The 14,506-nt window shown below is 35.9% G+C and overlaps 2 protein-coding genes across 8 annotated transcripts; both read right to left on the bottom strand.

The window, feature by feature from the left end:
* Positions 1 to 788: 788 nt before the first annotated feature.
* On the bottom strand, positions 789 to 8,495 carry LOC132279238 (uncharacterized). Of its 7 annotated transcripts, none has more exons than XM_059781171.1 (12): positions 8,094 to 8,495; positions 7,650 to 7,843; positions 5,247 to 5,423; positions 5,046 to 5,137; positions 4,913 to 4,955; positions 4,669 to 4,725; positions 4,487 to 4,541; positions 3,092 to 3,177; positions 2,888 to 2,995; positions 1,624 to 1,755; positions 1,354 to 1,468; positions 789 to 1,270 (listed from the first exon to the last, which is right to left on the bottom strand). In XM_059781171.1, the coding sequence occupies exons 3-12, from the start codon at positions 5,391 to 5,393 to the stop codon at positions 1,110 to 1,112; spliced, it is 996 nt and encodes a 331-aa protein (XP_059637154.1). In that variant the 5' UTR covers positions 5,394 to 5,423; positions 7,650 to 7,843; positions 8,094 to 8,495; the 3' UTR covers positions 789 to 1,109. The 7 variants fall into 7 exon arrangements, with proteins under 7 accessions (XP_059637154.1, XP_059637148.1, XP_059637149.1 ...); XM_059781165.1 differs by having other exon boundaries at positions 1,354 to 1,549; positions 8,094 to 8,491; XM_059781166.1 differs by having other exon boundaries at positions 1,354 to 1,549; positions 7,650 to 7,821; positions 8,094 to 8,491.
* A 4,056-nt stretch (positions 8,496 to 12,551) lies between these two features.
* Positions 12,552 to 14,090, bottom strand: LOC132278641 (uncharacterized). Its single transcript, XM_059780480.1, has one exon. The coding sequence runs from the start codon at positions 13,953 to 13,955 to the stop codon at positions 12,978 to 12,980; it is 978 nt and encodes a 325-aa protein (XP_059636463.1). The 5' UTR covers positions 13,956 to 14,090; the 3' UTR covers positions 12,552 to 12,977.
* Positions 14,091 to 14,506: the final 416 nt, after the last annotated feature.

Below are 14,506 nucleotides of genomic sequence, written 5' to 3'. Positions count from 1 at the left end.
ATTTAAATTATTATTTTTGTAAAACAAATGTTTTATTGTGATTGAGCCAGAAATAATAAAGGTACCAAAATAAATGTATTAATTAAGTAGTCAGATTAATGGCTTTATTTATCCGATAACTAATTCTGCATAGAGGGGTCAAAGTGCAACATTGACTTAGAGGTTATTTATTATTTAATTAGAGTTCAATTAATTTCTTTTAGTCGAGTAAAGATTAATTAATGAATTAATTGGTAATTTTACAAGACTGATTTATCTTTTGTCCTAGTGACTCGAACTCTTAACTTCTAAGTCTTAAGTCATAGGTCAAAGTTTCAAGACCCGTAAGAGAGAAGAAAGAAAGAAAGTAAAATTATGAGAACAATCACTCTGTTTCAGTGCAAATAATGTCAAGATGTAAGATTTCTCAGCCACAATAGGTAAGGACAATAACTTGAAATGTCAATTCTGAAATGAGCAAAGCAATAAAGAGAAAAACACTCACAAATAAGAAATAATTTTTCACCAACATAGGGAGATTAATAGAAGTTTCACAATTATTCTTTAAATCTTAGCTTGCCAAAATAAATGTAATATAGCCTGCTCAAAAATAAAAATAAAATGTGACATAAATAATTCAATTCAGTGATTGCTCTAAATTCAAGTTTTCTTGGTAAATCTTGTCAGCACTTTGAGTAGCTCAAGTCTTCCCAAGATTAAATATATGATGAATAGGTAGTGCAAATTTAACAGAAGAGACAGTAAAACTTGGTTCAAAGAAATAAGAAACCTGGGACAACAAACATACAAGTTTCCAACTACCCAAAAAAATTTATACCTACCAAAATGAAGAAGAAAAATCAAAACAAAACATATATCAAATGCATCTCCAAGAAAAGTTTCTTCTTTTAAGTTCACTTTCTTGTGATTTTGTTTTAGCAGAAGTGCTCCATCACCAAGACATGACTTAAATCAAATGCATGAATTAAAAAAGTAAAAACAGGTGAAGTTTTGAAGTGCAAAAGGCCTCATGATTCAATTGGGTTGGTTACCCATGAATACTTCATTAGCCACAAAAACATGAAACTTGCACAAATATAATGATTTCAAACCTCACTGCGTGAAAGAAGTTAGAACATCTTGTGGTGGTTAATCACAGCGAGGAGGACTTCTCGCAAGTATGTCCATTTTGGTGGAATGGAGACCCAGAAGGAGCTATCAAACCAAGAGTTTGCATTACTTTCATTCTTCGTGCACTCAGTTCTTGCGATTTTCCCACTGGAGTTGTTGCCTGAGCAGCATTTCAAAATAGATCAATACATGGATGAACTCGCAAGGTAGAAAAGAAGTGAATAAAAAGACTGCTTACAGCACTTGGTTTATTTGGAGTGACTTTTTCCTGTACCACATCGTTTTTGGCGGATTTGCTTCTTGCTTCTTCTGCTTTCTTCAAAAGCAAATAGCCATTCTTTTCCTTTGCCTCTGGTTTCTGTGGAAGTAAAATGTCGCCTTTCATCACAGTTTGAGGTTTAGTGGCAGTTGATAACCTTCTCGGTGAGATCCTTACCTGCTGTGAAGTTTATTTTATGAAGGAAATAGTTAGAAAGCACAATATTATTGAGAAAATGGGACCTGTACACTCACGGATTTTGGACTGTCTTGCTTTTGTTTTTTGTTTTTGACTTTTGCAGTTTCTTCTGAAAGTAGACTTCCATTCTTCGTCACTGTTTGCTGTGTAGGGGTAGCTGGCTGTCTTCTTGGAGAGATCCTTACCTGCTGACAAGTTTATTTACAATTAAAATACAATCCAAGTTTATTTTACAATGAAAATATACCTTTACAGATCATAAATCAGAAAAAGCAAGAGGTTTATTAAGAAATTGGTTGAAGAAAGCTGTGTCGAGTTTCCTTTGTCTATCTTGCTTTCTTTTTTCCCTTCTTTCTTTCAGTTTTTGCTGAAAGTGAATTAAAATTCTTCAACTTTGCTTGTGGTGTATTGACAAATGACAGCCGCTAAATTTCGAGAGACCCTTCCCTGATACTGAGACTAAATACCCACACACCCATCATAAGATGAGGTCCAAAACATGTAGAAAAGAGGCTATCACCTAGTTACGGTTCCACAGAAGTGTGCGCTAAAAAAGGTCGACTAGAAACAACAGCTAAGAGCTTGCTTGGGTTGTCACTCAGAAAACTGTTTTCAAAGAACTATAAAAGACGGTTCTCTGTAAACAGACCTTTTTTTTTTAACTGGGTTTTCAAGAAAGCAGTTCTCGGAAACTGTCAACTGAGCAGATTTTTTTACAGTTTCCTGGTTTTCAGTTCTCAAAAAAAAACAAAAGAACCAAGAAGGCCCTAATTTTTTGCATTATTAGCACAAAGTGTCTATTATTCCACTCAAACCCGCATTCTCACACAAGTGCACCTCGAGAGCATATGAGAAAAGGTGAAATCAAACTCTTGTCTTCTGCAAGCAGACAGATCCACTGGTAATATATGGTCCAGCCTTCTCTTATTATTAGAAACAGATCATGCTTACTCATCTGGTCATTTGAGCTAGAAAGAAGTAAAAGTGGTACAGGATACTTTGTGAATGATTCAAGATAGAAGGCACATTAAGCAACCGACCGGGTGAGTTTCCTAAAGTGAATTTCAGAAGGAAGGCAAAGCCACTTATTTATGAGTGCATACGTGACCCTTGTATCGGTCATGTGTACGCAGGGATGTGACTGACGTCTCCTGCTTGCTTTGATGAGGAGGATGAGAGAATGGCTTTGACGTATTCTCGCTTTCCTAGGCATTATTAGCACAAAGTGTCTACTATCCAACTGAAACCCATATCCTCAGAGAGTGCAAATAATGTCAATTCAAAAAATACTGCTGGAAAATAGAGCAGCAGACAACTCACAGAAGTTAAATTATCAATCTTCATGATGCTACGCCGCTTGCTTGCTCCATTCTCTGAAGCATTTTCCATGGAAGTTGCAACTTTATGTTCTACCAAAGCACCATTTGTCTGAAAAAAGGTTCATGTCTTCATAAAATCAGTAATAGCGAGTAAGCATAATCTTTAATGGAACATAGGACCGTATAATGTCAGAACAGATCCTACAGATATTGGAGTTTCTACTTCATGGCCTTTCTCGACTACATTATGCTTTGACCTTTTGCCTTGAGAAGCATCGACTTTGATCTTTTCTGCCAAGGAAACAATATTTATCCATATATTAACAATACCCAAGTAGTTAAAAGGCCAAATTTTATAAGTAGCTTTTAAAAATAAAAAATAAAAAAGAAGAAGAAGAAGAAGTAATCTAAGATGCTAATTTTCAGTTATAACCCTAAAAAATAAAAACCAACATAACAGATGTCTTTTCTTTTTATTTTTTTCAATAAAAAAGCATTACTTTTATATAATATCAGAAAGTTAATGTATATTACTACTGGTTACTGCATGCATTTTCTAGCATAAATGAGGACAGGAGGGCTGGCAGTGTCAACATATGGACCACACAAGTGAAATACAAGGGGAAAAAATTACGGAAGTACCAACAGATTCATGACTTGATCAGGGTCAATTTCTATAAATAACAAGGTTTATATCTCGTTTCTACCAAGCATCACTAGCAAACAGGGATCTCATATTATCTTGGGTCTTGACACTAAAAATCACCAAATTATTTTCAGGAAATAAAAACTTGTTTTAGATGGGTTGGTATTAAAAAAATACAAATTTAGGCAAGGATGGATATATAGATATTAAAGTTTCAAAAGAAGTCAGATGTTTTGATTTTTTTTCAATTTTCAATGATAATGCTCTTTAAGATTTTCCTTAACAAAAGAATTAAAATTTTCATTAAAAAAATAAGTGTAACATTCTTTTGGGGAATGTCAAATATGTGATTGTAGTTATAATTCAGGTTTTGAATCATTAAAAGGATCAGTTTGCCAAAAAATGGGGAAAAGTTGTAATTTAATTGTTTTTAAATTTAAATATATATGGTTTGGGGAAAAGAGATGTTGGGTTATAATTCTATTATACTCAACAGTAGAGAAAACCTATATGAGCTTTTTCCATTTTTTGTTTTGAATCTGTAGGTGTTTGGATTCACTAAAAATAGCAGACTTTACAAGTAGAAATTTCTACACATTTATCACGCAATTGTTTATCAAATATCTCAGATTAACATTCTTGGATTTCCATACTAGATTTTTGGAAAACATGGATTTTTTTATTTTTCTTAATTGCAGAGCAGCCCAGCTTCAAAATAGCACACTTTACAAGTAGCAATTTCTATTCATTTGTCATGCAATGGCTATATTTTTTATTGCATATTTTTAAAGCATGCTTCCGGTTGATGTGGAAAGTTGCTATATAAAACCCATGATAGAATCACAACTAAGATTACATGTTTGACTGAAACATACTAAATAATGTTAGTGCAAATATATGAGGGGTGTAAATTACTATAAGTGATTGTAATAGCGTGACAGAATATTGGCTGACCTTCAGATTTGGATCCTTTCCCTTTTGATCTACCAGATCTGAAACGAAGAAGATCCTATAACCAGTTCCAATATTGGAGAAACATATTACTTACAAGCGTAGCATGTCATCAGCCTATGAGATGAAAATCTGCTGTACTAATAACATTCTTAAGGGTAACAAATTGAAGACAACACACTTACAAGCTCCAGAGTTCTTTTGAGTACTTCGCTAAAGCTACCATTGTTTTGCTTTAGTATCTGAGAATTCAACGAAACAGTCAATTAGACACAAGTAAAGGAAAATGATTTGAAGAGCTGATGGAACTTAGATTATAGACACAAGTAAAGGAAATTTATTTGAAAAGCTGATGGAAGTAAAATTGTCCAACTATTTTTACTTGAATGAAAAAAGAATTGAGAGTTGGAGTAATGTATTGAAATTTACATTCTCAAACTCGGAGCGAAATTTCATGGGATCCACATAAATACTGCAAACATTGAACATTAGTTACTAAAGTTCATGAATGCACAAATTGGCGAAAAACACAATTGAAACAAGCAGGGATAAAATCACCGACTATTTATAGCTTCCATACAATCGAACAAGAACTTCACCAGCAGATCTATTGCTGGGTTTATTGCCACCACTCACAGTGTTCTCATCTACAACCTACCAAATATATGAGTAAATAACAATAAAATGTGTACTAATTGACAAAGTCATAAAATCTCAAATCATGAATTTGACATAAATACTGCACAAGCAGCACTGCACATACCTGGGCAGGCCACCATGAGGAGCCCTGGAGCCTAAACCATATAAATTCCCCTAAGATGAACTCCTCACTTAATTGATTAGTAGCAGCTGCTTCCCCACCTTCCTTGTCAACAAGACTTCTATCAGTTGCAAGACTTTTACGTTTCATATCTTAACTTTGTAGTTTGAATGACTCGCTCTGCACCCAAGTACATAAAATATAATCATGCATCGCCACTAAAGCAATAGCAATAGCATTTACGTTTCATATCTTAACTTTGTAACTTTTACGTTTCCTCTTTGTTTCCTATTTTCTAATTCTTTCCATTCTCATAATTTCTTCTCCTATATAAAAGAGCCTCCACCATTGTATTGTGTATGAATTGAGAGAGTATTATAAAAGTGATGTAGCCCTTTGGGCTCTTTGTGCCATGGATGTAGGCCCTAGTGCTACTTGTTTTATTTATCTCTTTGCTTCCATTTTATGCTTTACAACAAAAAGTTAAAGGACGTGCATTATGGAACTGTTACACTAGTAAAAACAACAATGAGAAAAACAAGTGAAATTTTAATTATCATAAGCCTTAAACCCTTAGTTATAAGTAAACTACAAGGATTACATTTCATACTGTATATTATTCAACTGATTTAAACTAGAGCAATGATAAATGTTAAATTAGAAGTTTAAAGAGAATGTCTAGATTCAAGAGGGTTTAAGACAAGCTGGACTAAAACTAGATATACAGAATAGTATAATTTTAGCAAAAGTAGAAATATAGATAAGGATATAATGAAGATAGAGGGCCACACACAAAAACAGCCTTTTCATGACCTAAACTCAATTATTTACATAAAGGGAGATTTTGTAAACAATCTAATCATATTATTGAAGCAAGATAGGTTAAATGGAGGAGTACTTTTAACATTTTGAGATTGAACAGGTGCAAGATAGGTTAAATGGAGGAGTACTTTTAACATTTTGAGATTGAAAAAGTGCAAGATAGGTAAAATGGAGGAGTACATTTAACATTTTGTGATTGATGTCTGTGTTTAAAATTGCAAGATATACTTAATAGGATAGAATATTGGGGGACGAAGAAACAACATGTTCATGAAATCAGTAAATACGAAATGAACAAATCTACGGTTGAAGTAGCATTAATTGGAGATAAAACAAGAGAAATTAATAAAGATAGTTTAACAATGTGCAACGAATACCAATAAATAATCTAGTGAGTAAACAGTAACGAGTCCACGTTGAGGGCAATGTATGGGGAAGGAAGATACCAAAACCAACATGGGTTAATATAGTTATAGAAAGATTCTATAGATTGTTGTTTAACTGAACTTATAGCCTAACGCAGAGTGGGAGAGCTAAACATGATTCATATAGTCAATACCAAATTGTTGAGAAAAGACTTTGTTTAATTGAGTTGAGATGCATACCCAGACAAAAGCAAGAACCGGGATATTAGGCATATATCTCATAAGAGTCACACATGTTGAACAATTACAGTACCGGAGATAATCAAGCTCAATAGATCATTTTACGAGACTTCATCAAAACCCACCGTGAAGGCTCAAAACCTTTTGAAATTATGTTTTAACTGTAAAAGAAAATTGTATTTGAAACAATTTTAGAAGTACAACTATCAGCCCATAAAAATACATTCGAACCAAGTTGAACAAGAACTCTCTATATTTCTAGATATGGTCTACCATGAGGGTGGTGGACTCCTCATTGAACTTCGGGTGATTTTTCCACCCTTCAAGGTTCATATGTATTTCTCCAAGGGCTTCACACAATTTATATTCGCAAGATAGACGATTCTAGTAATGACGCGATCCTCATACCCGAGGATTAATAATACCAGTTAACCTCTCGATAGAAAACCATTCTGCCAGAATTCTGGGCATATTTCAAAACTTTGTGACAACACTTGAGCTACTAAATTCATTAAAGATATGTTTGGAACCACCGAATCAGCGGCTTGGATTTGGAATTGGAGAAATTTTAGTTAAGACTTTGAACTAAATTTCTTCCAAGTCCAAATCTACATCCCCGACTTAGTACTCCCAACCGGAACATAAATACATTAGCATTTCCAAAAATGATACTAATCTGCAAATAATTATTAAATAAAAATAATAATAAAAATAAAAATTGCTCTACTGTAAGAAACAGAGAATCCTCTGTCATTTGCATCATCTCAAGGGCACCACAAGTCATAATCCCAATATTCAAATTTTTGAGACAATAAATGCTTATTACACACTTGGTCTCCAAAGGGCCTTCCGAAACCACTGGGCCATTAGCCCAGCTGATATAACCTCAAAAGGGGAAATGAGAGGTTCTAGCCCCATAGTGGGCATTTGTGTGTGTGTGTGTGTGTGTGTGAGAGACAGAGAGAGAGAGAGTATTTACCTTAAAAAAACTCCTGAAGACCTCGAGAGCAACTTCAATAGTTCAGAGTAAGTAAGTTTTGTGCAAGTCCGGTGAGTCCTGATTTGCCATTCCAAAATGGAGGTGTAAACAAGCACAGACTCCACCAGCAACAAGATTACAAAACCACATTTGGGGTTCAGACTATTACGCCCTTATACACGGAGAAATGTGCCCTAATGTTAGAAAATGAAATCCCCAATTATTTTAGTGTATGTCATTGTAATCAAAACTCTCTCTCACAACCAAATATACCATTTCTTTCTCTATAAATTAACAAATATAAATAAACATACGAAGAACAGAAAGTGCACAAAATGAGCTCATTCAAAGCCCAAAAAATCCTAAAATGTACCCCACTGGTACATACAAAATTCATCCATATCAATCTCAAATTCGAACGACCATGGGGAGAGAGATACTTACATGCAGAATCACTGGGACTACAACTTTCTCTCTCTAGAAACTTCAAGCAACAGGAAGTTAGAGAGAGAAAGGAGCGTCGTTTGGGTTGAAAATGAAAGAGACTTCATTACTTGAATTTATTCATTTGTGTCCTTTCACACGTATGATGCCCGTCACGTTTTCCTTTTCCGATCTGATTATTCGAATTTCGAAGTGTTGTTACCCTTTGATCATCTCCCACTTTTCGAGTCTTTCCTGGCCGTCCGATTTCCAAACCGTATTGTGGGCCCCACATAAAGGCCAACTGAAGCATTCAGTGGCGTCGGCTGCTATCGTACGCTGTCCGCGCATGTCGAACACATTAGGCTAAAATGCGCTGCCTGGCACAGTACGCGATTTTCGTTGTCTTTGCAACAAACACCTGCAACTCAAAACCGCTTTCTCTCTCTGGCTTCTTGGCATTGTGAAGTCAATAACTTGTTAGCATTGACATGTAAATTCTAGGGACTTCTTAATTTTTTGTGAGTTGGCCATTGCCTGTGGTCGGATCTATGATAGCACGGAGCTTGAGCACGAAAACAACAATTTAAATCATATTGAGTAAGAGTGAGATCAGGATTGTGTGCCTTTAAATGGGACTGCTTGCTTGCGTAATTGTGTAATCACACTAAGTGCTCCCAATTTGAATGAGATTTGCCATTGGAGGTGCCAAAATGAGTCCCTTAAATATCTCAAATTCTTCTGCTCTTTCTTCATGGCTTCTAGTGATTTTACAAGTTTGTAATAATTGAGCCTTTTGATGAGTTTATGATACACCCCTCTAAATGGTGGAATTCCATGTTGTCTCCCATTTTTATGGTTATCTAGATTATTATGCTTTTTGTACTCAAAATGTTCATTTTTTGAATGAATTCTGGATGTAATTGTAGTCTTAGAATTAGAATCGATAAAATTAAAAAATAAAATTAATTCAATTTGGTTAAGTACTTTTTTCTAATTTCACAAATTCTAATTTCAAAATTTTAATTGCATGCAACCGAACGCAACCTGTATTCATTTCTTTGTTTTATTTTTGTCTCCTTCCCTCAAAGAGATTGTCAACTTGTCTTCTATTTTGATATACCTGAAAATAAAACAAGGTACAAAAGGTTGTTTAATTGCAATTTTTTGAAAAATTTGTTCCAAAAAAAAAAAAAAAAATTTGGTTTTATGAGTTAACAATGTTTTGAAAAAATAATATAGAAAACTCCTAGTGCGCACTAAATTGGTCCTTTAGATTTGGAATTAAATTTAACTAAGAATTTCTTCCAATTTCAAATTCAAAGCAGAGTGCTCCCAAATGTAACATCAATTACTTTAGAAGTGGCATAAATTTCTGCAAAATTTGGAACCTGTGTGAGCAACTACTATTGAAACTTGAATGGTTATGAATTGGAAAAGCCTTAGATGGTAGCAAAATGAAAACAAAATCTTCACTGTAAGAACTCTAAGATGTCACTGTTTGTAATTTTCCCACAGTTAAATTATTACATGATTCCGACCAAACACAACTCTAATAAAGTTAGCACATTTGATTGCTCAAATCAATTAAGCTGTAGTTTATTTAGGGCCAAGTCCAGAAGCTTGCCCCAAAAAGATGCAACAGCAGAGACAACAACTGGTGCAGTGTAGCCATGGTGTCAAATGTTGGCGGCACAACCGCTGCTACTGCTACGAATGTTTTTTTGTTCTCCCATAGCTATCTGCCATTAGGATCTCAAACAACTTCTAATTAGGGTTTTCAGCCGCTTCCAGAAACTGAAAACTTCATTTTTAACCAAGAGCAACAAAAACATGTGGCATTATTGTGTTTGGAAGCCTCAACAAGAGAGTGGCATTTTAGCCTCAAAAGTATTGTCAGCATGATTCGATGAAAAAAACAGACACAGAGAAAAAGAAAGTTCAAATTGGGGTAAAGCAAATTATAGCTAAGTAGCTGACAAAGCATAGTCTGTGTCCCCAAAGTATTACTGTTCATACAACAACAAACTAACAAAAACTATACATTCACCTTGTCATGCCACTGTAATAATTTCTTTGTTTAGTACCAGATATAGACATTCATATTCTATGCAGTGTAGATGCTATTTTAGTTAAGAGCTTGCACCATTGAAGAAGTTAATTTTCAGAAACAACCACCCAAATGTAGAATTGTTTATGTAAAACTCCATAAAACTGTAGAAGTTATTACAAGGTCCGGGACCATTGCTCCCGGGCTGTGCTTCGACAAAAGTGTCAGCCCTAATATTGACGACTCGATACCATTGATGAACACGAGTTTGACTCCAAAAACAATGGCACTTTGAACAAATAATAGTTTTGACTCCAAAAACAATGACACTTTGAACAAATAATCGTCCTGCATGGCCACATCTAATCTGTCCATCCAAACAAGCTCGATTAAACCTGAAGGAAAGAGACCTTTATTTCGTTGAGCGGGTGTAGTACAAGACTCTAAGCACTTGTTCCACTTTCAATTCCTTGTGCGGCTATTAGTTATGAGAGTGACTCAAAACAAGCTACATTAAGAGTATAATAACAAGTTATTTATGCAGTGCATGATCAACAAGAGGCAAGGGAAAACACCAACGCTTGAGATAAATAAGGGAATGAACATGTGAAATGAAACCAAATATCTGCAAATAGATAGATTCATAACAAAGCCCAAAATATACAAATAAATATATATGAGTAATGATAAGGGAACCGAAAAGGAATCCCCGAATTAACACCGAATTTGATGTGGTTGGCTATACTTATCACGTGTTAAAAAATTATTTTTTGAAAACTATTTGAGTAGATGAAGTGTACAAAAACACATCAGATCGGGACTGATTCGGAAAAATCATTCGGTGACCCTGTCATTTTTCAATATATATTCATATGAGCAGCATAATGCATTCATTATATCCAAGAATTGCAATTAATAAAAGCATGTAAAATGAAATTCAACAGATTAAGTAATAGCAGCCCAAGTGATAGATGAGAAAAACACCCTTAATGTTTTAATTTTGGGCAAATAACTCCCCCATCGTTTATTTTGGGTATATAACTCCGTTAAGTTTAAAAAAATGAGCAAATAAGGACTTATGTTGTGTATATAAGTCCATTAAGTTTGAAAAATGAGCAAAAAGGACTTGAGTCAATGTTAAGATATAAAATTCCGAAAACACCCCTTTTCTCTTCCTATAATGCCCTTATAAGGGCAAAGTAATAAAAACTCCTCTAATGTTTACATTTTGGGCAATAACACCCTTATCCTTTATTTTAAGTATATAAGTCCGTTAAATTTGAAAAATATGTGGCAAAGAAGCGCTTGATATCATTGTTTCGTTAAAAATTTATTCATGTGCATTGCACATGACATTTTTAAGATATAAATTTTTTTAAAAAAACCTTGCCTCTTCCGTTAATGTCCTTATATATATATATATATATATATAAACACACTTGTCACATTTAATTAGTTTTTTTACCTATTTTTTATTCGGTTGTAGAGGGATACTTTAGTCTTTCCAACATTCAGGTCCTTGTTTGCATCAAAATGAGGTTTAGAACGTATAGGAGGTTATATACTCTATATGCATACCATAAGGGTATTTTTTGCCCGCAACCCTACATATAAAAAGAATGACAGTTTAGTTATTTCACATTTAATAAGTTTCTTTACCTATTTTTTTATTCAGTTATAGAGGGACACTTTAGTCTTTTCAGCATTCAGGTACTTGTTTGCTCCAAAATTGAATGTTAGGGACATTTTAGAACATATAGGGGGTTATACACTCTATATGCATACCATAGGGGTGCTTTGCGCTCGCGACCCTACATATAAAGAATCATAAACTTGGCATTTCTTTATGAAGCTACATATACAATAATAATCCAAGTGAGAGAATTTAAAGAGGTTGTGTCAAAGATGACAGAGGAAACAGAAATGCTAAATATTCATATAACCTAATTTCACCACATAACAGAAAGCTTGATAATTCAATGATTCCACAAACCTAAAATGCTAAATATTCACATAACCCAGTTGAAGTTCATAGATTAGTAAATCCCCATAGGAAGTACAAGCCAAAGAAAATATGTAAAGATTGATAGAACAGCACAGAAAATTGTATATACGCAGAGACCGGCCGCGAAACCATGAGGATAACACACAACACTGATACTTCTTCTAGTTCAAATTATGCAACACATCCATCTAACAACACAATATTCAAAGTGGATTTTCATTTGAATAAATTGCATATGATTTGGTTAGAAAGTAAGTAAATTATACAGTTTGTATTAACTAATGCCAGGGTACTTCTTGTAACAAAAACAGGACACCGATAATTCAATTCAACAAACCTATTTTTTATATCTACTTTTTATATCTACATTCAAAGCTTGAAGCAACATTCACATGCTTGCCAGGCCAATAATTATCAGGGTACATATGAACAACTAGCGGAATCAATTAATCATGACCCATTGAAACTACAACAAGTTCATCACAAAATACAGATTGATTCAACACCCTAAACTTGCCAAGATCGCAAATTTTGCATTTCATAAGTTATACATCAACCCTATGCAACAGTCAGTTTTTTTTTTTAAACAGAACATCACAAAACAATACCCAAAATGGAAATTCTATATTCTACAAACAAGTACTCCAGTACCTGTAAAAGCTTCCAACTGAGCAGCTTCAGCCTCCTTCCAACAAAAAGACATCAACTTTCCTACTTCAGACCCAACTGCTTCATTCCACTGATCCACATTTCCCCATCTCAACCACTCATTTGGCAATTTTTTCACTGTCTTTCATCAACTTCACATATCCAAATCCAAGTAGTGAACGCTACAAAACCCTAATTACACCTACACATTCTTCCTAGGCCTACCCCTCTTCCTCGCCACTGGCTCCGCCGGAGTCACATTTCCTCCGGAAATGTCCACAAAACCAGCCCCATCCACCGCGCCACCATTGGGCGGCTGCGCCGCTGCAGCTGGCTCCGACGTATTCCCTGCAGCCTGAAACATAGGCGGCATCCAATTCGGAAACCCGGCGCTCTTCCCGCCCTCCGAAAACCCTAACGGAAAGAACCCCCAACAACAACTATACGCCTCTTTCCCGGGCACCAGCGGCGGCAAAGACGGAATTTGAGCAGCGTGGAACGCCCTCTGGCAATTCTGACACCTCAAACAACAGCCCTCGTAAACCCTAGGGTACTCATACAGATTGTAACAGTACGGACACGCCGTCCAGAAACTCGACAGCTTCGCGTCCTCGCTCCGCCTCTTCGCACCCCCCGAATTCGCCGCTGCCGCCGTGTGGCCCCGTCTCACCGGCAATTTCCGCTGGACCTGATCCTGATTGTCCCTCTCCGATTGCCGGAACTGCTGATTCCCCTTTTGATGCTTCATTGCCACGAGATCGACCTTCGTGAACAGGCTCAATTCGTTGTCGTACAGCGATTTCTTCGCCGGATCGGAGAGGACAGCCCACGCGTCTGCGACGAGCTTGAACGCGGAGTCGGCGAAGGCGAACTTGTTCTTGTCTGGGTGGAGGAGAAGCGCGAGTCGCCGGTACTGTCTCTTGATGAGATCGACCTCGTCGGAGCGGCGGTCGACCTGGAGGATGGAGTACCAGTCGTGGTGGTTGTTGATGCGGCGGTCGGCGGCGAGTAGGACATCGGCGACGGCGAGGATCTGGTCGGAGCCGTCGAGCAAGGGCTCGGTCTCTTGGGCCAAGATGGCGAAGTCTCTGGAGCCGCTGAGGTCTCGGCCTTGCAAGAGCTTGTCGGCGATGCCGAGAAGCCTCTCGGCCTCGACTCTTTTCGCTTGTTGCTCCATCATGTGTGTTCTCGAAATGGAACGAACCGTGAAGACTATGAGAAGAAGGTGGGTTTGTGGATGGATCGTTGTAGTAATAGTACTCCGGCTGTTTGTTAGCGTTTATGGGTGAAAAAAATAAGGCATAATACACTCTTATTTGTTGGTCCAAGTGGCCGGGTTCTTTACATTAATGGAAAACAAAGGAGTTAGAATCACTCCAAGTGGCGGCTTCTTCTCACGCCACGTGGCTTTTTAACTGGTAAAAAAACTTATAAATGATAATAATTGAAAATAAATAATATTGCATTTTTCGATTTTAAAGAAACAAAATCTAAAACACGTACGCAACATGGTGGGTAATGGGTATGCATGAAACAAAATTGTCGTCCAACTATAATTTATATCAATATACATATATATATTATAAAAAATAAATAAATTATCTCATATTTACAAGTAGAGCCATGTTATAAGTGTACCCAGTACCTATCCAATGAAAAATAACATATTATCTTGTTATCAATAATTTTATAAGTAAGTGGGCCAATTTTTTTAAAATAATAAAGGGAACT

Source organism: Cornus florida, unplaced genomic scaffold, assembly GCF_030987335.1.
Source record: "Cornus florida cultivar Cherokee Brave unplaced genomic scaffold, ASM3098733v1 CherokeeBrave_3.0.0_Hap2_Chr10, whole genome shotgun sequence".
NCBI classification, from domain to species: Eukaryota; Viridiplantae; Streptophyta; class Magnoliopsida; order Cornales; family Cornaceae; genus Cornus; species Cornus florida.
The sequence above is the reverse complement of the archived record's forward strand: the minus strand, read 5'-3'. Positions and strand labels throughout refer to the sequence as shown.